Source organism: Setaria italica, chromosome II (genome assembly GCF_000263155.2).
Source record: "Setaria italica strain Yugu1 chromosome II, Setaria_italica_v2.0, whole genome shotgun sequence".
In the NCBI taxonomy this organism is placed as follows: Eukaryota; Viridiplantae; Streptophyta; class Magnoliopsida; order Poales; family Poaceae; genus Setaria; species Setaria italica.
This window is the reverse complement of record NC_028451.1, coordinates 33,498,226-33,523,353: the sequence shown is the minus strand read 5'-3', so window position 1 is coordinate 33,523,353 and position 25,128 is coordinate 33,498,226. Positions and strand designations below refer to the sequence as shown.

Here is a 25,128-nt window from a genome sequence, read left to right as displayed (position 1 = left end):
ATAGGGGCTAAAGTTTAGCATCTAGGAAACAAACACCCCCTTAATAATCTTTATTAGTTATGACCGTTATGTAAAAAATATTAATTTTACCACGATGATAATACCATCTTAACTTCTTGAGTGCAAATTGGTTTTCCGGCGAATACTCCCTCCGTTCCAAATTATTATTTATTTTGACTTTGCTAAATACATCACTTTTGCTAAGTATATAGACATAATATATGTATAGGTACATATCAAATGCTATATTGCTATATACCTAGAAATACCAAAATGAATAGTAATTTGAGTCGGACAGAGTACATCATTAGCTTCATTGCATCTCGCATCAGTTGTTGAATGAGTTTGTTAATGGTAATTTAATTCATTTAATTCATAATTTCATTTGTATTCGGTTAACTCAAGACTTCGTACTCCAGTTTGTTGGGGTTTTTTTTGGTTTTCTTAATATCATCTGGTAACATTGGTTTTCATTAGAGTATCTCCGGCCGTCTTTCGATAAATATTTTTTAATAACTAATTAATAGGGATATTCTAATATCACTTTCACCGTTGTTGGAAGAGTTGCTATTGCAATCTTCAAATAATCTCATACTAATCTAACTACCGTAGAAGAGTAGTTGGGGTAAATTATTAGATTATCTCAATAATTATTAGAAAAAAGAGAAAGTTAAAGCGAGACTGCTGAAACACTATTTTTTTATCTACTATCCAGGTAGTTGGATCTGGAAAAGTGATACTGTGCTGTTACGAACTTTCCGCAATCCGTACACTACTGCTAGATCGACCAAACTTGAACCTGGGACTGATAGTACTGCAATAAGGAACAACAACTGGTCCATGGTAATCTAAATGGGCCGTATACATGTATGGATCGTATAGTATTGGCCCATCATGACTGTTTCTGTTTGTTCTTGATGGCCACAGCTATCTTCGCCTTCATCCTTCCAGGCTTCCACTGTCAAAACCCTAGCTCGTTCCCCACTCTCGCCTTAAACCTCACCCTGCCGCCGGCCGCCACCGCAATCGAAAAGAGCGAAGCACCGAATCGGCGGCGCGGCGGGCGGTGACCATGGCGGAGCTAAAGCGGCTTGCGGAGAGCCGCGACCTGACGCGGATCGAGCGCATCGGGGCGCACTCCCACATCCGGGGGCTGGGGCTGGACTCCTCCCTCGAGGCCCGCGACGCCTCGGAGGGCATGGTCGGGCAGCTCCCCGCGCGCCGCGCCGCGGGGCTCATCCTCCAGCTCATACGCCAGGGGAAGATCGCCGGCCGCGCCGTCCTCCTCGCGGGCCAGCCCGGCACCGGCAAGACCGCGCTCGCCATGGGCATCGCCAAGTCGCTCGGCGCCGAGACGCCCTTCGCCTCCGTCGCCGCCTCCGAGCTCTTCTCCCTAGACCTCTCCAAGACCGAGGCGCTCACGCAGGCCTTCCGCCGCGCCATCGGCGTCCGCATCAAGGAGGAGGCGGAGATCATCGAGGGCGAGGTCGTCGAGATCTCCATCGACCGCCCTTTGTCCGCCGCCGCCGGCTCGGCCGCGCCGTCCGGTGCTACTGCGCCCGGAAAGACCGGGCGGCTCACGCTCAAGACCACGGACATGGAGACGGTGTACGAGCTTGGGGGAAAGATGATTGAGGCTCTTGGTAAAGAGAAGGTGCAGAGCGGTGATGTGGTTGCGCTTGACAAGGCCTCCGGGAAGGTTACAAAACTTGGCCGCTCCATTGGTAGGTCGCGGGATTATGATGCTGTTGGCCCGCACACCAAGTTTGTCAAGTGTCCTGAGGGTGAGCTCCAGAAGCGCAAGGAAGTTGTGCATTGTGTCACCTTACACGAGATTGATGTCATCAATAGCAGGTATCTACACACCCCCTTCTCATGAATTCTTTCATATTTTAGACTCGGGATGAATATTCATATACAAGTACCTAAGTAGCAATTCTCTGAACTTCAACAGTTCTGACAAGGAAATTTGCAATGTACGTTTACAATGATGTTCTATATATTGATGTTAAATGCCAATTACCGCAACAACAAACTATATACCTAAAAAAATTCTGTAATTCTACTAATTAGGATAATCTTACACTTAATTGTATCTGCCTTATACCATGCGCTAGTGGTGGTTTATCTCTAGCTGCTGGAGTTTTATTGGTCCTACTTTTCATAGCAGTACTTTTAGTATGCAAGCAACCACACACACCTACGTGATGATTACTCTGTAGTAGTTCGACCCATATGAATTGCATATTGCTGCTCCATGTCAAGCTATTTTTGTGATAAATTTGCCCATCTTTAAGCATATGTGCAGTGATGAAGCTCATTTAACTTACCCAAGCCTTGAGTTGGCATTCCTCGGGGAAAAAAAGCAGCAACTTGAGAACTTGATGACTTGTTTTGACATTTCAGTCCTGACAAATAACAGTATGACCAGAATAAATTTAGAAATTCTAATCTGTTGTTTTTCATGTATCAAGAATCATTAAGATGTACTGAATAATAGTGAGATAAGTTTTAACATTTCAGTGTGATCATCGTATTCCTTAATTGCATTTGAACTACTGGCTTACAACCTGTTGAGGCTGTGATGATATGTCTTGCATCAGGAATCACAACTATCCTCTATGATGTCAAATTGCAACTGTTCCCTATGGCAGCTCATATCAGCTATTTGGTGTGCAGTTTTTGTTTTCCCCGGGTTCTGATTCCATGCAATTTTGCCCATTATATCCATCAGAATAATTATTTGAATCTCAATCTACTTCCGGAGGAATCCCAATAGAAATAGAGTTAAATATTGATGTAAGCATCCTCTAAGATTTGACTTTTCACTGGAGAAGATATAGTTAAGTCAATTCCGAAATACAATTCTTATTTGTCGCACAAAATGGGATCTGCTTTGTCTTTTGGCTTCTTGAGAAATGGAAAATGTATGCTAAGATGTTATTAATGAGAATCCTGTAACTTGAGTCAAAGAAAGGGCCGGCTAGGTTTTCTTTTAGCTTTCACTTTGGACAGGGCAATGTGAGAATAAGTTAACACTTGTTGAGATATTTTTAAATATTATTAAGTTAGTTGATTCCACAGTTGGAAGCTATTTTTTGTGCATACGTAAGGAAATGGACTGTGCTCAAATATAAGCTACAGAGATGTTCTACAAACATTTAACTTGCAGATATCTACAACCAATTTATCTATAAGGCCAGTCTCAGTGCACAGTTTCATTGCACTGTTACCAAGATTGGGAACTAGGTAACTGTGCCTGTTGAGTGTCATGGGGATGAAACTCCTCTCACATACGATGAAACTCCTTCTCTCTCCTCATAAAGATCTTGTCAAGTCAGCAAAATTGCTGATGTGGTATGGAATTTAATGCCCATGAAACTCTCCATGAAACTCCCACTGAGACTGGCCTAAATGATCTTGACCCTAAATGTTTTCCCTGTGAAACTGCTAGGAGCCCTTTTTTGTTGGTAGTTGCTTTGAGCTACTTTTTTCCCATTAGGTCTTTCTCATGCTTGCAGGATACATTGTTTTCTTTCTTTTTTTCCATGTAACTCATGATTCAAAAATTCAAAAAGTTCACTGGTTTTCAGATGTAATTTATTGGTGCGCAAGGCCTAAAGTAACCAACCAACTTCTGTCATCCTGCTATTATCTGTGCAGGACACAGGGTTTTCTTGCATTGTTCACTGGTGATACTGGTGAAATTCGTGCAGAGGTCCGAGAGCAGATTGACACAAAAGTTGCAGAGTGGAGAGAGGAAGGGAAGGCTGAGATTGTTCCTGGCGTTCTGTTTATTGATGAAGTACACATGCTGGATATTGAATGCTTCTCCTTCCTAAACCGTGCATTGGAAAACGATATGGCTCCAATCCTAGTCATTGCGACGAACCGAGGGATCACATCCATCCGTGGGACGAACTACCGGTCACCACATGGGATACCACCAGACTTCCTCGACCGCCTCTTGATCATCACGACACAGCCCTACACGGAGGATGATATCCGCAAGATCCTGGACATCAGGTGCGATGAGGAGGATGTGGAGATGTCTGCAGATGCCAAGGTCCTGCTCACAAAGATTGGTGTGGAGACCTCCTTGAGGTACGCTATCCACCTGATCACCTCTGCTGCACTAGCCTGCCAGAAGCGCAAGGGCAAGGTGGTGGAGATGGAGGATATTAGCCGGGTGTACCAGCTCTTTCTGGACGTGAAGAGATCGACGCAGTACCTGATGGAGTACCAGAGCCAGTACATGTTCAATGAAGTTCCAGGAGAAGCAGATGGAGATGATGCCATGCAGTCCTAGAGAAAGTGGGATGGTATTTGCTGGCTGGTCTGGTGTATTTTGGATGCTTAGTTCCTTTTTTTAGATTGATGTTACCCTGACGTGTGGTAAATGCAGACTAACTGCTGTAGGTGATTTACAGTTCGGTGTATTTTATCAAATTATATCCCAGCTGGGATTCACGGTTTATATGGATTAATTAACAACATATCTGTACGTGTATAGTATTTGCGTAAGCTCAAAGTCTCTGCACTGCAGCATACATCTATTATTGTGCGGAGCATGGAACTCCGACGTTAGGTTGGTTCAGTATCATGCCTGCTTGTGTTTTCGTCTTGACGTGCAAAGTACACTGCCCTCATTTAAGCTTTGATGAAGCTGAGCCGAAATGCTGGACAGGCATTTCAATTCGCTAAATAGATTTCAAATTTTCAATGTAATGAACTGGTTGAGTAGTACATCTGCTGCTACTACCACAGTAGTACCACGAGCTATTTTTATTCAACCCCGGTGAAAGAAAAGTAGAAAACCTACAGCTCGAGTGCTATGCGGCTGCAACAATGCTGCACGCAGACACTCGGAGCACCTGCTTCAGGACCCGGCTATGAAGGCCACGATGCGGTCCATGAGCCGCTTGGCGTTCTCGCACTCGGGCTTCATCAGGAAGAAGACGTGGCCCACCCCCTCGGACTCGAGCCACGCCGCGCTCCCGGGCCACGCGCTGGCCGCCACGGCGTCGTAGTACGCGCGGTCCCTCGCCACTAGCCAGTCCTTCGCCGCCGCGCACACCAGCAACCGCTCGCACCCGAGGCTCTCCAGCCCCGCTGCAGCGCCCGGCGCCGTCGGGTTGATCCTCGGGTCGTCCGCGCCGCCGGCCGCGTCGGGGCACGCGAACGCCCACACCTTCGCCGTGATCACCACCGCGCGCTCCGGCTCCCCCTCGATGGCCGTGCTCCCGCCGAAGAACGGGTGGAGCAGGACCGCGCCCTCGATCCTCGACGCGTTGTCCGCGGACGACGCCCTCATCAGCACGTTGTGCACGATGTTGCCGCCCGCGCTGTCGCCGGCGACGAAGACGCGGGACGAGTCGCCGTGCTCGGCGAGCCAGTCGTCGTCCCGCGCGGACGCCGCCCACCGGAGCGCGGTCCAGCAGTCGTCGTAGGCCGCGGGTAGCCGGTGCTCGGGGGCGAGGCGGTAGTCGACGGACACCGCGAGGACACCGGCCGCGGCGGCGAGGGAGGTGAGGTAGTTGTGGTACGTGGCGGACCTCGCGGACTCGATGATGAACCCGCCGCCGTGGAAGTAGACGAGGACGGGGAGCTTCTTGGCGGAAGGTCCTTGGAGCTTGGGCAAGAAGAGGCGCACGGAGAGGCCGGTGACGGAGTCGATGACGACGTCCTTGGAGGCGACGCCGCTGTCATCGTCGTCGACACCCGCGGCCACGAGCACTGGTCGGTGGAAACGATCTATCCTGCCGCTCTTGTAGATGCGCAAGTGCTCCGGGGCGTCGAACACCACCTCGTCGTTGTCCGGGTCCATGGCTACCCAACGAGGTGCTGTATTAGGAGGCTGTTGGACTATTGGGTAGCTTTGCTTTGCAACATTGTATGCTTGAGAAACAGATGCTGGCTTTAATGTTGTTGCTCTGCACTTGAAGACAGAGGACGTGAAAACGGACTTGGTACGATAATTCTTAGGTGACAGAACGTGACAGGGCATGCTACGTGATCCCTGATGTCATGTCACCCCAGATTTTTTTCACAGCCTAGTTCATCACTGCCAATCGTCACCGCGCCACAGCAGCTAACAGAGTGATCAGAGGATCAAAGCACTCTTAAACCGATTGTACACGCCATATCTATACTAGTGACTAGTGAGACTGAGACTTTTTGAACCGATTGCATATTCTTCACCAAGAGAGGAGGGAAACATTGTAGGATTGTCCATGTAAATTTGTTGTTCTACTGCCCTCTTGGGTCTTTGTATCCTTGGAGCATGCACTTATAAGTAGATATTAATAAGGAAATCGTGTAACGTGAAAGAGAAACTATCCGCATTCATGAAACCAAGAAAGCTTATCATAAATCCTTGTAGCATTCCATTCCTGTTGCAGAATAAGCAAAGTCGCAAAGAGATGTAGGGGACGTGACAACACTACTGCGCCGTCCTCAACTGTAGGTCCGTGGCAGAGCTGCTGGAAAGATGAATACTCCATCTGTGTTCTGTTTTATAGGTCATTCCGACCAGTTTCAGGCAGATTAAGAAAACTAACAAAAGGTCAATTATACCATCCAGCTATACATGCACATTTGCCCAGTGCCCCCCAACCCTCCCATCTCCCACGCACGCTGGCCAGCAAGCAATTTGAATTTTGAAATTTTGAACCCATCGGCCCTCCACCCGCTGCGATCCACAGACGCAAGCGGCGACTCTCCTGTCGATCACTGCTTCCCGATTAGCCGGCCGGCCGGACTCCTCGGCAAGCAAGTTCCTGCACACGTGACCTCCGGCAAGCAAGCTCCTGGACATGCAGCCTCCGCCAAGCAAGCAAGCTCCAACACGAGAGATCTCTGCAAAACTCCTGGACGTGTCTCTAGCAAGCAAGCAACTCCAACACTTGCAATCTCTGGTAAAGCTATCCTCTCGGCCAACCCGAGCTTGCTTCAATCTATCTGCAGCAACAAGTTGGCAATTACATATGCATACATGGCAACAAGTCTTCTGGACCTCAACTCTGCTATTCTAGAAGAATTGGTACCTGCTGGAGGCGAGGTATTATCTGACGAGGAAGATGATGCTCCCGCTGAAGCTGTAGGTACAAGCTCCATACTCCATTTAGAGTAGCAATATGTGCAACTAGAGATTTAGAGCATCCCTTGATTGCCCACTTTGATAATCTACAAATCTAGGGGAAGCAGATGCTATTATCATCTCCTAGGAAACTCAACAATTTCTATTTCAAATTACTCCTTGCTGAAACACTGAACATTGATCTAGGGAAGTACTCCATCAGTAATTGGTTATTGCCTTGCAGGTCTACAACAACTTCTCCTGGACCTCAATTCTACTCCATCAGTAGAGTTAGATGGTGGAATCATACCAGGAGGCGCCAAGGTTGTGGCTGGTGAAGAAGGCAACGCTATGGCTCAGAATCAAGGTGTTGCTCCTGCTGAAGGTGCAGATACAACTTTGCATACTCGGAGTATTTGTTTTTTTAACCTGCAATCAGAAAGTACTCGGTTTGAAGCTAACACAAAAACATGCTAAATCAACCCTTGATTGCCAAGTTTTTCTCACTAGAAGCAGAAATAACTTTAAATACAAATAAAGAAATTAAGTGTGTCATTTTAATTGAGGTTAACAAAAACTTGTTAATCTGATTCAATCTAATTGTCTTATCCCATTGTTGTCCTTGTAGGTGTTCATCTAGAAGTAGGTTTTCTTCTGGACATCAACTCTACTCCTACAAAAGAACTAGTTGGTGAAATCATACCTAGAGATGTTGAGGATGTAGCTGACGAGGAAATTGATGCTATGGCTCAGGATGAAGGCATTGTTCCTGCTCAAGATGAAGAAGCCAATGCTCTTGCTGAAGGTGCAGGTACAACATAAACTTAATTATAAGACACATATTCATCAGATATTGGAGTACTAAACACTTGAACTAGCAAAGATTTATCGGACATTTGAATAGAGATAAACATATTATAAGAGACATAGATTCATAAATGCAACATATACATTTGTTTTTTTAGTTTGATGTGTATAAAGAAACTTGCTAATTTATAATTGTATTATCTCATTGTTATCCTTGCAGGTGTACAACAACCACAGATGAGGTTAAGGAAATGGCTAACAAATGCCCAAAGATATGCTGCTTACACATCATTGCATGCAAAGAGTAAAAATGGGAAATTACTAAAGACTACAACAAAGGAAGTCGCTGCATTCTTTCAGACACAAATTTGAGTTATTCAAAAGATTTGGAAGACTGCAAGGGAGCAAATTGTACTTGGGCTGGAAGTTGATGTGTCTAACAAAAGAACTGGCCAATGCAGTCGCAAGAAAGCTGAACTTGAGCTCTCTAGAATGGCCACAATCCCACTAAATAGAAGGTCCACCTTAAGATCACTAGCTAAGTCACTAGATGTCAGTATTTCAACATTACACAGGAAGTTCAAGGTAGGCTTGATAAGACGCCACTCCAATACATTGAAGCCACACTTGAAAGAGAGAAATAAGAGGGAGAGGCTCCAGTTTTGCATTTCAATGATAGGGAGAGAGGAACCTTGGAAACAAAATCAATCATAGTTAACAGGGAGGTGATGAGGCAATATCTTATTGAAAAAGTTATCCCAGCAATCAAATCAGTGTGGCCGCAGGATGCTATTCATGAGACTATTTACATCCAACAGGACAACGCAAGAACACATGTTAGTCCAAATGACCCAGCCTTCCTTCAAGCTGTGGCGGCTATAGGGCTAGATATCTGATTGATGCAACAACCACCTAACTCCCTAGACATGAATGTACTAGACCTAAGTTTCTTCAGATCCCTCCAGTCTTTAACTGATTCCAGAAACCCTACAACTATTGAAGAGCTAATTCAAGGTGTGGAGGAAGAGTATGAAGCATATGATGTGGAAAATCTAAATAGAGTGTTTCTAAGTCTCCAGATGTGCATGAAGGAGGTGATGAAGATTGGAGGAGGAAATAGGTACAGAAATCCACATATGAATAAGAGAAGGCTAGACTAGAAAGAGAAGGAAGGCTACCTCATCGGTTGTCATGTGATAAAGATCTCTATGATAGTGCACTAGCAAATCTAGCTCATTATGGTTTGAGTGTGATATTACTGTGTTGTAATGTTAATGGTGTGGAGTATTACTGTGTTTAAGTTAATATAGTTGTCGCCGGTCCTGTAGATGCAATAGAATTTTAGACTTGTGTGGAGTACTGTGTTTATATTATTATTATTACTGTATCGACATGTTAAGGCTTGTTTTCTTCAGAGATTGTAACCACTGGTTAATTATTCAGAGATGTGCATGAGTATAAAAGGTTAAGGAAACGTGCACTTCAAGCCATTTTCAGGTTTGAGAAGCACACCTCACAAAACAAGACTTAAATATACTCCACTTTGAAACCTACTCCACAGACTGATTTGAGAACACATCAGTTTCTTAAACATGACAAATCGATGTCAGAATAACTAATTCTTCCTAATAAGAGCATAGTCAAAGAGAAATGACTACAAAAGCAGTGATTCAGTCAATATATTTCACATGTCAGGTGAGGATAACTGAAGTGCCATATTTCACATGTCAGGTGAGGATAACTGAAGTGCAATAAAGAGGTCTGATACTCCCTGACCCTAGCACAACTGTCTCCTTCCTGATCCACAAATGGTGCTCCTTGTTTGGTTTCTTTGTCACCCTATGACCATAGTAAATGTAAATCAATTTGCTAACTGATGCACATTTGCAACTTACAAATGGAACAAATGAAGATCATGCATGAAAGTAACAGGTCCCATAAAGAGCGGAAAGCGAGACCTAACCAAATAATGACAAAGAATTTTGTTTTTTCTAGCAGAATTCCTCATATTTCAAGTGAGAATTTAGGCAGCTTGTAATTTCATACAATATCTTCATCTACAGGAACATTTAGTCAGCACGTATGGTCATCACGAAGAATCCCAGAACTCAAAAAATGCGATAATACTATGGGAGTATTGTACAATCTGCATCCTAAACATAGCAACCAAATACTGGCTCGAGGACCTGCTCACACCATGTATCATAAAAACTCTATAAATTCACAAAGAAACACTATTTTGGTTGTCGACATATCGGGCATCTGGTGAGGCTCTCCCCACATTCCCTGCAACATCTGGTGAGTAACCATGTTTTCAGATTTGGTTGCATCACATTGTTATGAACCAGAGAGTCTGAATTTGCCCTCACCATGTGGCCACAGCCAAATGCTACTCCAAAGCAACACATTACAGGGGAACTATTACAGGGAGTACGTTAGGGGCAAAGCATCACATTACAGTAGCACTAACCAAAATCAAAATTTGCAAAGCCTAGGAATCGGAAACAACAGGATGGGATTTGGTATAGTGCATATATAGACCAGATCATTGAAAAGATGCAATTTTTATTGTGCAAATAGGCCACAGGTCAGGAGCAAGGGAGATGGGGCACCTGTAACTGCTCGATGGAGAAGGGCTCGAGATTTGCTCGATGGAGAAGTACCTCCTCTGCCGACATTAGGCCGAGCTCCACCGTGCAGACCTCGAGGCTGTCGTCGTCCACCAGCAGCGTCTTGGGCCCGACGATGTCAAGACGCCCAAGATCTAGTGTGACCTTCTCCTCCTCGCCACCGCTCATGGGTGAACCCCCGCTGCTGTCGGCGACCAAGCATATGCCGAAGGAGAGGAACATCTACCTGCTGGAGGACATCGGTCGAGGATTGAATCGAATCCGAGTAGTGGAGAAGGTGGGGGCGACAGAGGTGTGCGGGGTTGGCTGCCGCTGCGATGCGATTTGGGGGAAGGAGTAGCGCACGACAGGAGTCGGAGGAGAGAGCGCAAGGGCATTTTAGGAAAATAAAAGGACGGAGTGAACTATGAGGGCGAGGACGACCTCCAATTTGACAATTTTATCGGGGCCTAGAACGACCTATAAAACGGAACAAAGGGAGTAGAAATTTCATTTGCTTAAAAGTTTCAGATTCAACAAGTTCAATTACTACATACATCTACAAGAAACCTTGCACATGTTCAATGACGGCTCGAACGTTTGAACCTCGAGTGCTGCGAGCGCACAGGGAGAGCAAGTCAGGCTCCGGCTATGAAGGCCACGACGCGGTCCAGGAGCTTCTTGGCGTTCTCGCACTCGGGCTTCGGAAGGAAGAAGACGTGCTCCTCCTCCTCGGACTCGAGCCAGTCCACGTCCCCGGGCCACGCGCTGGCCGACACGGCTTCGTAGTACGCGCGGTCCCTCACGTAGAGCGGGTCCTTCTTCCCGGCGCACACCAGCATTCTCGCGCACCCGAGCTTCTCCAGCGCCGGCGCGCCGGGCGCCAGCGGGTTCATCCTCGGGTCATCGGCGCCGCCGACCGCTCCCGGGCACGCGTACGTCCAGAGCCCAACGGTCGCCGCTGAAGCGCCCTCCGGCTCTCCCTCGATGGGCGTGTTCCCGCCGAACCACGGGTGGAGCATGATGGCGCCCTCGACGCGCGGCCCGCCGTCGCCGGACGCCCTCAGCAGCATGTCGTGCACGATGTTGGCGCCGGCGCTGTCGCCGGCGAGGAAGAGCCGCGCCACGTCGCCGTGCTCGGCGATCCACTCGTCCTGCGCCGATGCCGCCCACCGCAGCGCGGCCCAGGAGTCCTCGTAGGCCGCCGGGAGAGGGTGCTCCGGCGCCAGGCGGTAGCTCACGGACACCACGAGGACGCCCGCCGCCGCTGCTAGTGGGTTCACGTAGGTGTGGTACGTGGCGGAGTCGGCTGACTCGAGCAGGAACGCGCCGCCGTGGATGTACACGACGACGGGGAGCTTCTTGGACGGCTCCTGGAGCTTCGGGAGGTAGAGGCGAGCTGAGAGGCCGGTTTCGGCGTCCAGGACGACGTCCTTGGAGGTGACTCCGGTGGCCTCGTCGAGGCCGGCGGGGAGAACCGGAGGCCTGTTCAGGCGCTCGATCTTGCCGCTCTTGTAGATGCGGAAGTGCGCCGGGGACTCGAAGGCCACCTCGTCCGCGGTGGGCTCCATGACCATGGAGGAAGGTGCCGGCGTGGCCTTGGTGGAGACACTGGCAGGCTTCCGAAGATACGATGGATTTTTCCGGGATGGAAAATCAATTCCATAGCCAATTGAACCCGGCCAAGTCGCTGGAATCCATGGCGTGGACAAAATCCGGAGCTCGGTCCTATGACAGTATGGAATTGCTCTGATCTTGTGGCAAAGAGCTCGCATCATAACTATTGCATAAACAAGTGTAAAAAAAAATATTGCATAAACGAGCTACACGTTCCACACTCGAGGCGTAGCACACTGGCTTCGCATAGGTGACCTAGACCTTTAAGTCCGACCACAGCATTCGAATGGGCCAATGGGGTGCCAGGGTGGTGGTGATAAGGTGAGCGATCAGCTCAGCCTCTCTCTTGGGAGTGAATCATGACCACACGTGCTTGGGGCCATCGGATGATATAGATGTTTCGAAATGAAAAGAACTCTTTTGTCCTAAGTCAAGTTTTGACCAATTTTTTTTTCCAAAAATACACCGTATCTACGATATCAAATTAATTCCATAAAATTGGTCTCGATACTCCAAATCACAAACGTGGACGTAACCTTCTCGATTACGGCCGTGTTTAGTTCACCCCAAATTCTAATTTTGACACTATGCAAAAAGAAGATTTCACATCACATCAAACTTGCGGTACATGCATGGAGTACTGAATATAGACGCAATCAAAAACTAATTGCACAATTTTGTTGTACTTTGCGAGACGAATCTTTTGAGCCTAATTAGTCAATATTTGGACAATAATTCACAAATACAAACGAAACGCTACAGTTGCGCTACAGTAATTTTGGTTGCTCAAAGTTGGGCAACTAAACAAGGCCTACAACTTGATTTACTTGTTCGAATATGTTTGTTTTGGTTGTTTCAAATACCTGCCAAATTCTATATTTGGAGTTGATTTAACCGAGTTTCAATTGAATTTAGAAAAGCGAAGTTCTGTTCAAATTTTGAAATACGCAAACATTTATTCGTCTAAAGTGGTGTATCGCATTCAAGCGGTCTTTCCGGGTTTGTAAACCCTACCTTCTTTTGTTTATCACTTGAAGTAATCGCCTAATCAAACCACATTGAGCGGTGTCTAGGTTCTCTATAATTGCATTTCGCTCACACTGTCTGAATTTGGTGCGACATCTTGTTATGTTGCATGGAGGCTATTGTCCAGTTCTTTAGTGCTGCTCCTTTTTCATGGCTTGTTTGGATTAAAATCATTTACTCTCGGCACATGTGGATTAAAATGGAAAATTAATTATTTTCATCCAATCCCTCCCATTATGTGTGGATTAGAGGGGATTTATTTGTTTCGAACGTAAGCATCATAGTTGTGTGTTTTGTTGTGATTCTCAGTAGTTTTCAGGTGGTTGGTTAAAAATTATGACAAGCCGCTCAAGAGATTGGTAAAGGTCGTTCATGTTCATCTCATCTGTAGTAACCATTTCGGTCATAGAATTCTCATTTTTATTTGGGAGTCTTGTACCCTTAGAGCACACATCCATGAATACAGGTTAAGAAAATCGATCAAAACTATTCTAATGTTGTGAAAGAGTTCCTAGTTTATAGAAAGATTATTATAAGGCAATGTTTGTTTCCCACCCCAGAGTATATAATCAAGCTTATTACTTTGTAATTATAATTAGACTATAACAATTCAGAGGACAGATTATGAGGTGGATTGTAAACATGCAGGGCCCAAAGCTCTAAACTAACAACGTTCTACTGGCCTCTTCGGACATTTTATCCTTGGAGCTTGCACTTGTAAGTAGCGAGTTTGGAAATGGATAAAACTATCGTGATAATAACGTTAAATAGGAACTTTCCATATTCATGGAAATATGAAAAATCTTATCATAAAGCTTCGTAGCAGAATAAGCAATTCAAGTCTCGAGAAGAGATGTATGGGGACACGACGACAACACTCTACTGCCCTCCTCGACTGTGGCAGAGGCGCAGAGCTGGAATAGTGAACAATTTTCAGTTTCAACAAGCTCAAAACTACACACGTCCACAAGAAAAATCATGCCCGGACCAAGACCGATTTATTCAACCAGAAAAACTTGCACAAGTTCAATGACAGCTCGAACCTCGAATGCTGCGACGAGCGGAACACAGAGGGAGAGACAGCAAAGTCAGGCCCCGGCTATGAAGGCCACGACGCGGTCCATGAGCTGCTTGGCGTTCTCGCACTCGGGCTTCGGGAGGAAGAAGACGTGCTCCTCCCCGTCGGACTCGTGCCACGCCACGTCCCCGGGCCACGCGCTCGCCGCCACGGCCTCGTAGTACGCGCGGCCCCTCGCGTAGAGCCCGTCCTTGTTGCCGGCGCACACCAGCATCCTCGCGCACCCGAGCTTCTCCAGCGACGGCGCGCCGGGCGCCAGCGGGTTCATCCTCGGGTCGTCGACGCCGCCGACCGCGTCCGGGCACGCGTAAACCCAGAGCCCGGCGGTGATCGCTGCGGCGACCTCCGACTCCCCCTCGATGAGCGTGCTCCCGCCGAACCACGGGTGGAGCATGATGGCGCCCTCGATGCTCGGGCCGCCGTTGCCGGACGCCCTCAGCAGCATGTCGTGCACGATGTTGGCGCCGGCGCTGTCGCCGGCGAGGAAGAGGCGAGCCACGTCGCCGTGCTCGGCGATCCACTCGTCCCGCGCCGACGCCGCCCACTGGAGCGCGGCCCAGGAGTCCTCGTAGGCAGCCGGGAGCGGGTGCTCGGGGGCCAGGCGGTAGCACACGGACACCACGAGGACGCCCGCCGCGGCGGCGAGGGGGTTGACGTAGGTGTGGTACGTGGCAGAGCCGGCTGACTCGAGCATGAACCCGCCGCCGTGGAAGAAGACGAGGACGGGGAGCTTCTTGGACGGCTCCTGGCCGACCTTTGGGAGGTAGAGGCGCACTGACAGGCCGGTTTCGGGGTCCAGGACGACGTCCTTGGAGGTGACGCCGGTGGCCTCGTCGAGGCCGGCGGGGAGGACCGGAGGCCGGTTCAGGCGCTCGATCCTTCCACTCTTGTAGAGGCGGAAGTGCGCCGGGGACTCGATGGCTATCTCGTCTGCGGCCGGCTCCATGATGGATCGGAGAAGGCGTCGGTGTGGAAACACACACTGGCAGGCTTCTAAAGATAAAAGATGGATTTGTTTGAGATGGAAAATCAATTGTATTATCAGCTATACTGACCCCGGCCAAATCGCTGGAATCCCTGGCGTAGACAAAATCCGGCGCTCGGTTCTACCAACGGAATGGGATTGCTGTGACACAAAGGCTAGCACCTCCGTGGTCCTGTCAACAAAATGCGTATCTAGAAAATGCACGGAAAATTCCTGAGCATGTAAAATTTGAGCTTGAACAAAGAATTATACAAAGAGAAAATACTGTGTTTGCGAACCCAGCATAGATCAACGGGTAGGGTTACTCGCGGTGGAATCTGATCATTGGATTCGAGTTTTATTTTTTCAGTGGTAACTAGTATACATGGCCAACCTGGCCGCGTAGCACGGCACTATGCGGTACGACACTATGCGGCACGGTGGCTTAGCCGTGCCGTGCCGTGTAGTGTCGCCGTGCTGACATCTCGGCCCTGGCACGACCCTATGGGCGGTTAGCCCTGCCGTGCCGTGTTGTCGAGCACGGTAGCCCGACGTGCCCGCGCCGACCTGAGGTCGCGCCACCCGCTCCGTCGTCACCGCGGCGCCAGGTGCTGAGGGGGCCTTGCCCGCGGGGGCCCGCGCCGCCGCCGCCTGCGCTCGCCCGTGGGGGGCCTGCCGCCACTGCCCGCGCTCGCCCGCGGGGGCCGCGCCGCCGCCGCCTGCGCTCGCGTGGGAAAAACAGAGATGGGGAAGAGAATAGAGAGTGAGGAACTCTAGGGTTTCCACGATTATATATGACTTGATGTGAATCTAAAGGCTCTGGTTTAGTTAGGAGATCCAACGACTGATATTTATCGGGCCAGCATAGTGCCGGTCCATTAAGTGTGCCGCGCCCGTGCCGGTACTGCGGGCCAGATTGGTGGCCCAGGCCCGGCACTACCTACGGGCCGTACCAGGCACTAGCACGATGGGCGTCGAGCCGGACCGTTTCTGGACCGTGCTTCTTAGTGCCGTGCTTGGGCCGGCCTGTAGTGCCTGGGCCAAATGGCCAACTATAGTAATTAGTAACTCAGTATCTCGAAGATGCTTGTAGAAGTACGGATACTTGCTATGATTTTGTCAATCTTGATAACCAACGTCTTGATCTCTCGAAAGTGATTATATAGGTAGATTACGTATGTATATTTAGGGTGCGTTTGGTTTTGGGACCTTGTGGGTTGGGTTGGAGCCAACCCACTTTTTTTGGTTGGAGTCGACCCATCTCTTGTTTGGATGAGAGGGGTGAAGAGGGATGGGTTGGACCCAGTCCTGTGTTTGGTTGAGAAGGTTGAGAGGGTTAGGGTGGACGTCCTTTTAACACCGTTAATCATGAGCCCACCTGTTAGCTGCGGGACCCACATGTCATCCCCTCCCTCTCTCTCTTTTTCTTCCTTCCCCTCTTCCACCTCGCGCCCCGTTTCTTCTGGCTCCTCCCGCGCGCCAGCTACTCCCTGCCTTGTCTCCACCCTGCCCCGGCTCCTCCCGGCCTGGCGGTGCTCCTCCCCGACCGGCGGCGTACCTCGACGGCCTGCTCCTCCTCACCCTGGCTCCTCCCGGCTTGGCGCCGCTTCTCCCCACCCCGGCTCCTCTCGGCCTGGCGCCGCTCCTCCCCACCCCGGCTCCTCCCAGCGTGGTGGTGCTCCTCCCCGGCCCGGCGCTGCTCCTCCCTGCCCGCCTGATGACCCTGCCTCGCCCGGCCCCTCTCCGCCCCGGCCACCACCTCCTGCCGCGCTAGCCGCCGCCGCCACCGCGCTAGCCGCCGCCGTCGCGCTGGCACCCGCCGCGTTAGCCGCCGCACCATCCTCCGCGGCGCCCGCGTCCGCTGCGCTTGCGCCCACGCGGCTCCGCCGTCCTCGCGCGCACAACAAGAAGACGGAGCGGAGGCTGTTCAAGTGGGTCGGAGGGATCCCACCGATTTAGAGGGATGAGTTGAATCTGGATATTGAAGGAATATTCCCCATCTGGGACGAACCCAACCCACCTCTAGTCCAACCAAACATGGGTCGAAGTGGGTCGGCTCCAACCCAACCCACTTCGACCCGAGAACCAAACACTACCTTACAGGAGGTCTGCATCTTTGTTTTGAAAAAAATAACCGTGTTTATAGGTGGTCCACTACGATACTTCACGCGCTGAGCTCTTTTTTTCGTTTCTCCTGGCATAATTTGTCATATACTATACACCTGCTTTGTGGTTGGAGTTTTTTCATAATTTTTTTATTTACATATCTTATCGATGGGATCACAACACAAGACCTTGCTCACTTGGAGCACCAGATATTCTGCATGCTCTGAGTGGTGTGAACTGTGACCGCACGTTCCTGGGCCCTTGGATGATGAGTTAATAAAAAAAAATCAGTGTGGTGGGACAGAAAATAGTTGGAAAATAGCGGGACATAGTGTGGTGCAGGGCTATCAAACTGGACTCTCCCCACTGATGCGTGGGCCTCATCGCCCAATGGCCCATGCGCTAGTGGGACAAGGTCCCTCGGAACTGCTCCCAACATCGAACTGGGCCTCAGCAAATTGGCAGCTTCCTAAGTATGCGCTAGTGTTTGAAAGATGCCTCTTCGGTAAATCCAAAGAAATGTAACCATCCATTGAAAGAAGGTGCGGTTTTCCATTCTACAATGCACTAATGATTATGTAATTTTATTGAGAAAATTGTATAATTTAAATCAGCTACAATGAATTTGTAAGACATTACAAGCAAAAAAGTTTCTTCTTACTGTACAGCAGAAGTGATCATCGGTAGTACAAATTACTTTATGCACTGTTCTAAGATTGTCTTGCTATTGGACTGCCAGCCGCTGGAGATGGTCCATGAAAACCTGAAAGCTCACATCATCTGTAAATATGACGTCTCCACCAGGGGAGGGATTATCCGAATTATATGTCACAGATGGATTTAGCTTCGCCAGTAAAAATCGAGCCTGCAGTTTCAGAAGAAAATAACTTTTAGTTATTTCTAGAGCATATAGCATAGGGAAAGGTATGCCAAGAGAAAGGTTGGGATGAGACAACAGTTGAAAAATAAAGGTTTTATCGGTGGAAATGGTTGTTCTTTTTCCTTGGTGAATATTGACCATTACTCTAAACCGTAAATCCGTAATACACTTCATGGTTCATACACACTAATTTGAGCACTGGTCGTTAGACATGGGAAATGGCTTGATTCCAAGACTGCTTTATTTGTCATGACAAATGGAATCATCAGGGACCTAGAACCAAAGTCGACAAGGGGCTTTATTTGAGCACTGGTGGTTAGATACTTAGATGTGACCAACAGCATAACCAGTTCCTTCGATATAAATCACTTTTTGGTTGAGATGAGGCTTTTTTTTGTTTTTTTTTTGTGTGTGTGTGTGTGTGGGGGGGGGGGGGGGGTGTGGCGGGGGCAACTCTAGCTAAAATAGGATATTGACGTGCAACAATTGTTGAGCAGTTCATTATTTCCATGCCATAGAGCTTGTTAGATACAGGCGATGGCTCATTTTTTCCTGTATCCCTTTTGAGTGGCTTTGCTGAAATGATGCTGCTTCACAGTGCAAATACCATGAATCCATAACAAGGAGCATTATACTACATGTTGAAGTGAAAGTTGGGAATATTACTTCACTAGCCCGTAAACTACTTATTGAAAAAACAACCATGACTTATCAACCCACAGGATAATGTACAAACAGAACTAGGGAAATTCAAAATGGCCAAGGAAAAAAAAAGAACACCTGAGACCCACATTGATCACAGACTACCAAACGGGGTACAAGAAACCGCTCCTTTATTATTGAACCAGCTTCCTCGTGTGGAGCTTTTAACAACTGGGCAAATGCCTGAACATTGTACAAGTAAGCACCAGATGGCAACTATAGCATATAATTCACAATTCACTGTAGATGTGATCTACTTGGACCACTATAATATAAAAAATAATGACAATTTGATGTGAAGGTGAAGTAATAAACTAAAAATGTGTTTGAAAATTAATGTACAAGCAAAAAAGTTTTATATCTCAGCAGACAAACATTAGAAAGCTGTGAGAAGGGTTACCTCGTGACCTTCTTGATCTTGATAACCAGCATTTCGCCACTGTGCAATGGTTATCCCATGGAATATGACAACAGTAAAATAAGAATCCAACAAAAGGATCTTGTCAGAAGCAATTGCAGTCGCATCCAAGAGAACTGGCTGTGGCCCTGACTGAAATGAATAGGATATAAGTGGAGGTCTTTTAAGGTACACAATACTACCTTATACTACTATTTGAAAATGACTCGTATGTAAGGATCCGACGGTCGAGAATAATTATATACTACTAAAACGTTAAGCTGTAGTATAGGTAGTATGCATCAGTAGTATGGGTAGTATAGGGGTATGATTGAAAATATATTTAATGGCATTGTTGAAATATATCAAATCTTTCCTTATTCTCTTCATGGCGCCGACGATTCATCGGTGCCGGCAGATCACGATCAATAATCAATCTGCAAACTTCTATCAGACGCAGCCGGCGCCGTCGTTATCCATCCAACGTACACCGTCCCCATCGGACATGCGACGGGGCAAATTCACCGTGTCGGCCTGTGATGGCAAGTCATTAGCGTGAGATCCTTCTCGTCCAGTCATTAGCGCGAGACCCTTCTCATCCTCCTCGTTTCATACCAGGCGGCGGCGAAAGGTGCCGTGCTAGAGTAGACCAAGGAAGGGCGCTCCGGCCGTCCACGGGGCGGCGCGCACGACCAGCATTGCGCGTTATCTCCCTGCTCCTGATGACAAAGTTGGCAACAATGTCGGCTGCTCCTGATTTCTTTGCTCCATCGAATGTTGAATGCCTGCATGCTGATGCGATGCAAGCAACGGACCTTCATGTTCAGAGTGTTGTCACAATTTCTATCGACGGGCGGCGCGGCGTGCTGTGAGATCGTGCGGAAAAAAATGGCGCGTGGAAAAAAAATCCGAATAATATATATTGTTCTAATTACAATTTTACCCATACCAAAAAAACAGCTTATACTCTATACTACAACCTGGTAATATTGTGCACCGTAAAAGAGCTCTATAAGTGCACGCTGAATTATCACAACTGCATTGGCTACATCCTCTCTGTCCAACATCATCCTAAAATATGCAGTTTCATCAGGACTGTTATTAAAAACCTACACAAGAAATAAATAATTAATATCCAGATATGTAAACCTTTCATATTCAAAGCATTGTTTAATGAATAAAAATGAACAGTCTACCTGAACAAATTGAGAACGCCTCAAATTAAAAATAAACTGAGGAAATATTGATAGACGTGGGGATAAACTGAATGATGAGGGTGTTTCCTTCTGATAGTCTCCAAATTTAGAACATATACGTATCAAAGCTCGATCAAGCCATCTTACTGGGTCAAAATCAACCTGGAATAATCCATGACAGGAAAATGTTACACTATGATGAGCTAAACAACTTAAACTATTGCGCATGCTTCGCGAATCCCTCCAGCCTATATACTCAAAAATGCTATGTATAAGCAGAAATAGCAGATAATGTATTAATATTGCTCCTATAAACGTCAGGAGCGGACTTGACCAAAAAAGTTAAAATTGTTGAGATCTGGGCATCTGGCACAACACTTCAGTAATCAATATGATTCGATCCCCATTTTATACAATAATATAGCACGCTAAGTTGGCCATCTCATCAAAACAGCGGGGAGGCTCATTGTACAGCAGATAAAAGATAAAGAGTAATACCATTTTGCATTGATGCTAAAGCAAAAAACAGCAGCTTCTTGATCAAAGCCAGCTACTAGCTCCTACAACACAAACAAACTTGATAAGGAACGAATACCTTAGTTTTGTTTCGAAAGAGGGGGAAAACACAAGAAAGGAATAGAAATCAGTCACGCCTGTCTTCAATATAGAAAACGTCATCATATCAGCTAAACAAACTATAGCATGTAAAAACAAAGTGCTTGAAAATTCAGCATTATTAATTAACCAAATAAAAGGACACTTTACTCGACATTATCCGCGCCAGAGACCCATCTTCTGGATATTGTGGTTGATCTTAATCTCATCTGACCCTCATTGTGCTGATAGCTGAATGTGGCACCCTCAAGTTAGTCAGACAAATTCATCCAAAACAGAATCAGCTACTTGCATATGTATAGGCCAGAGGAAACCAAAAATCTTCTTACTAGGTTAAGAATTGAAAGTAAAACTGATTGCTTGTTGATTGACCAATTGAATCTGGGCCATCTTTTTTTGCAATATCATATACAAAGCAAAGTGATGTTTTTCTGTCAAGACCGCACATCTTCCAAGCGCTAGTGTTTCCTTGACAAATAACAGTGTCTGAAGACAAAGGACTTTTCTGCATATCATGACAGCAATGTTTAGAACAACAGAGGGGGGGAAAAAGCACACGCAAGCTTGTTGTATTCCTAATTAACAGAGTAGCTATTGAATGATCATAGTGTCCTACCTTCTCCAGGGAAGTACAAGGTCCAATGATGCCTTGAACCTTTACATCCTTTGAACAGTTAATCTCAAGAATACCACTGCAGAGGCAATTTAATCAATTAATAAATCAAAATGCCACCATTCCACAAATGTACTCCCTCCTATTGGCTATTGCAAATGTAAGTTATTTTAAGATATGTTTTGGTCGTAAACTTTCAAAATTTTTACCATCAATGTGCAGATGGAGAACAACATAAAATTTCTATCACTAAATTCAACATTAAAAGAGGTTTCACAATACTCAATTCCCTTTACCCGAAGTCATAATTTCATAATCACTAGTGACATATTGGAGACCGTGTCAATGTCCTAAACGACTTATATTTGCAACCAGAGGGAGTAGGATGTAAACTAAGGGCTCCTTTGGCAGTCCAATTTCCCACCGGGTTCCCGGCCATTTTCGCGCACCGGCAGCCCACGCGGAAAATTCCCACGGGTTAGTTAACTGGCGCCTTTGGAAGCCTGCTAGCGGGGGAATCCAGCCCGTCTCAGCCCATTTTTCCGCGCGGAATAGCTCCCGGCCTCCAGACATCGGGCGCCCGTCCCCGTCTCACCCGTCCTCACGCCCCGTCGCCCATCTCCCCCTCCGCTAGAAAGCCACCGCCGCCACCCCCATCTCTGCCTCTCCGCTGGTCGTCGTCACCCCCCGTCCAGGGGCGGGCCCACTTAGATTCAATGGTATTCAATTGAATACCCATTATTTTTGTAAAAAAAATTCATATATATAGTGTATTTTAGGTATATGTATGAAAAAAACAAAAATAAAGAAGTAGCACACATATTTCACTCAAAAAGGCCCACCGGAGGCCAACTTCACTCTCTGGCCCAACTGGCCAACTGGCCCATCCCGGCCATCCGGCCCATCCGCCCCACTCGAGTGCCCCATCCCGGCCCCCCCCACGCCTCACGCACAGTCGCACACACCGCCGGCTAGGGTTCACCGTTCAGGCATTCACGGCGGCGGGCGGCGGCACTCCGGACTCCGGTGGTGGCGGCCAAGCGGCGGCACGGTGGCTGGAGGGGCGGAGGCGCGACCGCGGGTTGCGGGTGGCCGGCGCGGTGCGCCGTGCGCGCGGCGCGCAGGTGCACGGAGCCGGAGCGGCGGCCGGCGGGCCGGCGACTCCGCGGCGGCCGGCGAGCGGCGAGCCGGAGGCGGCTGGGGGGGGCGCCGGGGCGGAGGCGCGTGACGCGTCGGCGGCGGGCCGCGGGGCGCGGGGGGCCGGCGCGGCGGCAGCCTGCTCGGCGCCTGGCGCGCGCCTCACGCCGCCTGCACGGCGCACGCAACCAGCCACGCAGGGAGCCAGGAGCGGCGGCCGGGCCGGTGGCTCCTCGGCGCCTGGCGGGCCGGCGGCCGGCGAGCATGCGGCGGCGTAGGCCGCCGTCCGACCCCCCCGGCGACCACGCGGTGACCTACTGGTGAAATTTTCTGCCCCCAATTGTTGGTGAAATACTGAAATTGAGGTAATCATTTTCAATTGTTTGTCAGATTGGAACAGCACATCAACTTGCAAAATGTAGATGCTCACAAATTTAGTTCAATGTGAAATTGTAAATATCTGATAACTTGAAATTGTGTAACTTTTAGGTTTGAACCATGAAGAGGAAGGGTAGTGCCGCTACTGATTTGAGGATTTTCATGGCAAGGGCTGCTGCAAAGAAGAGACAACCTGAACCGGAGAATGTTAATCAATCTTGCAATGAAAGTCAAATGCAAGTAGTGTTATTCCAAGGACAAAGTGGTAGTGAAACAAGCACGGTACCACCTGAACCTGTGAGATCTAATCAGCCACCAAATGACGGTACAACAGGAATTGGTGAATCCATACCCGTGGAAGAAAATGATTCTAGTGATGAAGACAAGAATGATTATGGCATTGAGCATGATCCTGGATTGAGGGCTCCGATCTCAAGCTATGATGTCAATGATCAAGATTCAGTTAGAAGGGCATACATTGCATTGGGGCCATGTCAACCAAAGATGAAGAGGGATGCTTTTCTGCAACATGATTGTGGAGGTATGCGCCGCTTCCAACATAAGTGGTTTGCTGAATTTAAGTGGATTGAGTACAGTGTGGATAAAGATGCTGCATTTTGCTTTGTTTGCTATTTGTTCAAAGATAGCTGCAAATTTCCTGGTGGAGATGCTTTTGTTGTTGAAGGGTTTAGAAATTGGAATATGAAAAGGAGAATTCATAGGCATGTTGGTGCTATCGATAGTGCTCATAGTGAAGCTGAAGAGAAATATAGATTGTTCACGAGACCTAAGGCATCAATCCGTGAATCTGTTGCATCAAACACTTCACAATTCAAGGCTAAGTATCTGGCTCGCTTGACATGGTCACTTAAGTGCATAAGATTTCTGTTGCGTCAAGGGTTGGCTTTTAGGGGTCATGATGAAACAAAGGATTCACTCAACAAGGGGAATTTTCGGGAACTTTTAGCATGGCTAGCAGGAAACTTTGAAGAGGTTAATCTGGTGGTACTAGAGAATGCACCACAAAACTGTCAGATGATAGATCACAAGATCCAGAAACAACTCATTGATGCTTGTGCTCATGAAACAACCAAATTTATCATAGATGAACTTGGTGATGAGTGTTTTGCAATTCTTGCTGATGAGTCAAGTGATGCATACCTACTGGAACAATTGGCTCTTTGTTTACGTTTTGTTAATAAAAAAGGAGAACCAGTTGAGCGGTTTCTAGGTCTTGTCCAAGTTGAAGATACTACATCATTGATTCTTAAAGAAGCAATTCAGTCCTTGCTTATGAAATATCAATTGCCCCTATCCAAGGTACGTGGTCAAGGGTATGATGGAGCTAGTAATATGAAGGGTCATGTTAATGGTTTGAAGAAACTAATTATGGATGAGTCCCCTTCTGCTTATTATGTTCATTGCTTCGCCCATCAACTTCAACTAACACTTGTAGCGGTTGCTAAGCAGAATACTGATTGTGATTGGTTCTTTGGGCAACTTGCTTATTTGTTGAATATTCTAGGGATGTCTTGTAAAAAGATCCGTATGCTTCGCATTGCTCAAGCTGAATACATGATTGAAGCATTGAAATTGGGTGAAATTGAAACCGGGCAAGGATTGAATCAAGAGATGGGCTTAGCAAGGCTAGATGATACACGATGGGGATCTCACTACAGAACAGTAATGCATGTTATGTTCTTGTATCCTTCAATCAAGAAAGTTCTCTTTAGGATTGGGAATGAAAGTAAAGGGGCTGAGGCTAATGGGGCTCAAACTATGCTCACAGTATTTAAGTCCTTTGAGTTTGTTTTCCTGCTACACTTGATGAATGAAATATTTGGATACACCAATGACTTGTGCAATGCTTTGCAAAAGAGGGAGCAAGATATTGTAAATGCAATGGATCTTCTGGAGTTCACAAA

At 47.6% G+C, this 25,128-nt stretch overlaps 4 protein-coding genes and 1 long non-coding RNA gene across 8 annotated transcripts; 1 reads left to right on the top strand and 4 right to left on the bottom strand.

Annotated features, from left to right (window-relative positions):
- The first annotated feature begins 937 nt into the window (after positions 1–937).
- Positions 938–4,524, top strand: LOC101771808 (ruvB-like 2). Its single transcript, XM_004956985.3, has 2 exons — positions 938–1,854; positions 3,664–4,524. The coding sequence occupies exons 1-2, from the start codon at positions 1,073–1,075 to the stop codon at positions 4,307–4,309; spliced, it is 1,428 nt and encodes a 475-aa protein (XP_004957042.1). The 5' UTR covers positions 938–1,072; the 3' UTR covers positions 4,310–4,524.
- A 168-nt stretch (positions 4,525–4,692) lies between these two features.
- LOC101771410 (tuliposide A-converting enzyme 1, chloroplastic) lies at positions 4,693–5,944 on the bottom strand. Its single transcript, XM_004956984.3, has one exon. The coding sequence runs from the start codon at positions 5,825–5,827 to the stop codon at positions 4,880–4,882; it is 948 nt and encodes a 315-aa protein (XP_004957041.1). The 5' UTR covers positions 5,828–5,944; the 3' UTR covers positions 4,693–4,879.
- Positions 5,945–6,434: 490 nt separating this feature from the next.
- LOC101769953 (2-hydroxyisoflavanone dehydratase) lies at positions 6,435–12,402 on the bottom strand. Of its 4 annotated transcripts, none has more exons than XM_004956981.4 (5): positions 10,498–12,402; positions 7,782–9,724; positions 7,389–7,507; positions 7,047–7,193; positions 6,435–6,960 (listed from the first exon to the last, which is right to left on the bottom strand). In XM_004956981.4, the coding sequence occupies exon 1, from the start codon at positions 12,270–12,272 to the stop codon at positions 11,133–11,135; it is 1,140 nt and encodes a 379-aa protein (XP_004957038.1). In that variant the 5' UTR covers positions 12,273–12,402; the 3' UTR covers positions 6,435–6,960; positions 7,047–7,193; positions 7,389–7,507; positions 7,782–9,724; positions 10,498–11,132. The 4 variants fall into 4 exon arrangements, with proteins under 4 accessions (XP_004957038.1, XP_012699437.1, XP_004957039.1 ...); XM_012843983.2 differs by having other exon boundaries at positions 6,435–6,956; XM_004956982.4 differs by having other exon boundaries at positions 7,047–7,185.
- Positions 12,403–13,920: 1,518 nt separating this feature from the next.
- On the bottom strand, positions 13,921–15,463 carry LOC101769546 (probable tuliposide A-converting enzyme b6, amyloplastic). Its single transcript, XM_004956978.3, has one exon. It carries the CDS (start codon positions 15,159–15,161, stop codon positions 14,226–14,228), a length of 936 nt encoding a protein of 311 aa, XP_004957035.1. The 5' UTR covers positions 15,162–15,463; the 3' UTR covers positions 13,921–14,225.
- A 5,761-nt stretch (positions 15,464–21,224) lies between these two features.
- Positions 21,225–21,759, bottom strand: LOC101769137. The gene is made up of 3 exons (XR_002676308.1): positions 21,692–21,759; positions 21,405–21,580; positions 21,225–21,306 (listed from the first exon to the last, which is right to left on the bottom strand). It is a non-coding gene; the product is annotated as an uncharacterized LOC101769137 (long non-coding RNA).
- Positions 21,760–25,128: the final 3,369 nt, after the last annotated feature.

Excerpts from the sequence above, each read along its gene's own strand:
- LOC101771808 (XM_004956985.3), top strand. The coding sequence starts at position 1,073 with ATGGCGGAGCTAAAGCGGCTTGCGGAGAGCCGCGACCTGACGCGGATC. Across the intron at positions 1,855-3,663 it reads ATTGATGTCATCAATAGCAG|GACACAGGGTTTTCTTGCAT; the intron begins GTATCTACACAC and ends TTATCTGTGCAG.
- LOC101771410 (XM_004956984.3), bottom strand. The coding sequence starts at position 5,827 with ATGGACCCGGACAACGACGAGGTGGTGTTCGACGCCCCGGAGCACTTG.
- LOC101769953 (XM_004956981.4), bottom strand. The coding sequence starts at position 12,272 with ATGATGCGAGCTCTTTGCCACAAGATCAGAGCAATTCCATACTGTCAT.
- LOC101769546 (XM_004956978.3), bottom strand. The coding sequence starts at position 15,161 with ATGGAGCCGGCCGCAGACGAGATAGCCATCGAGTCCCCGGCGCACTTC.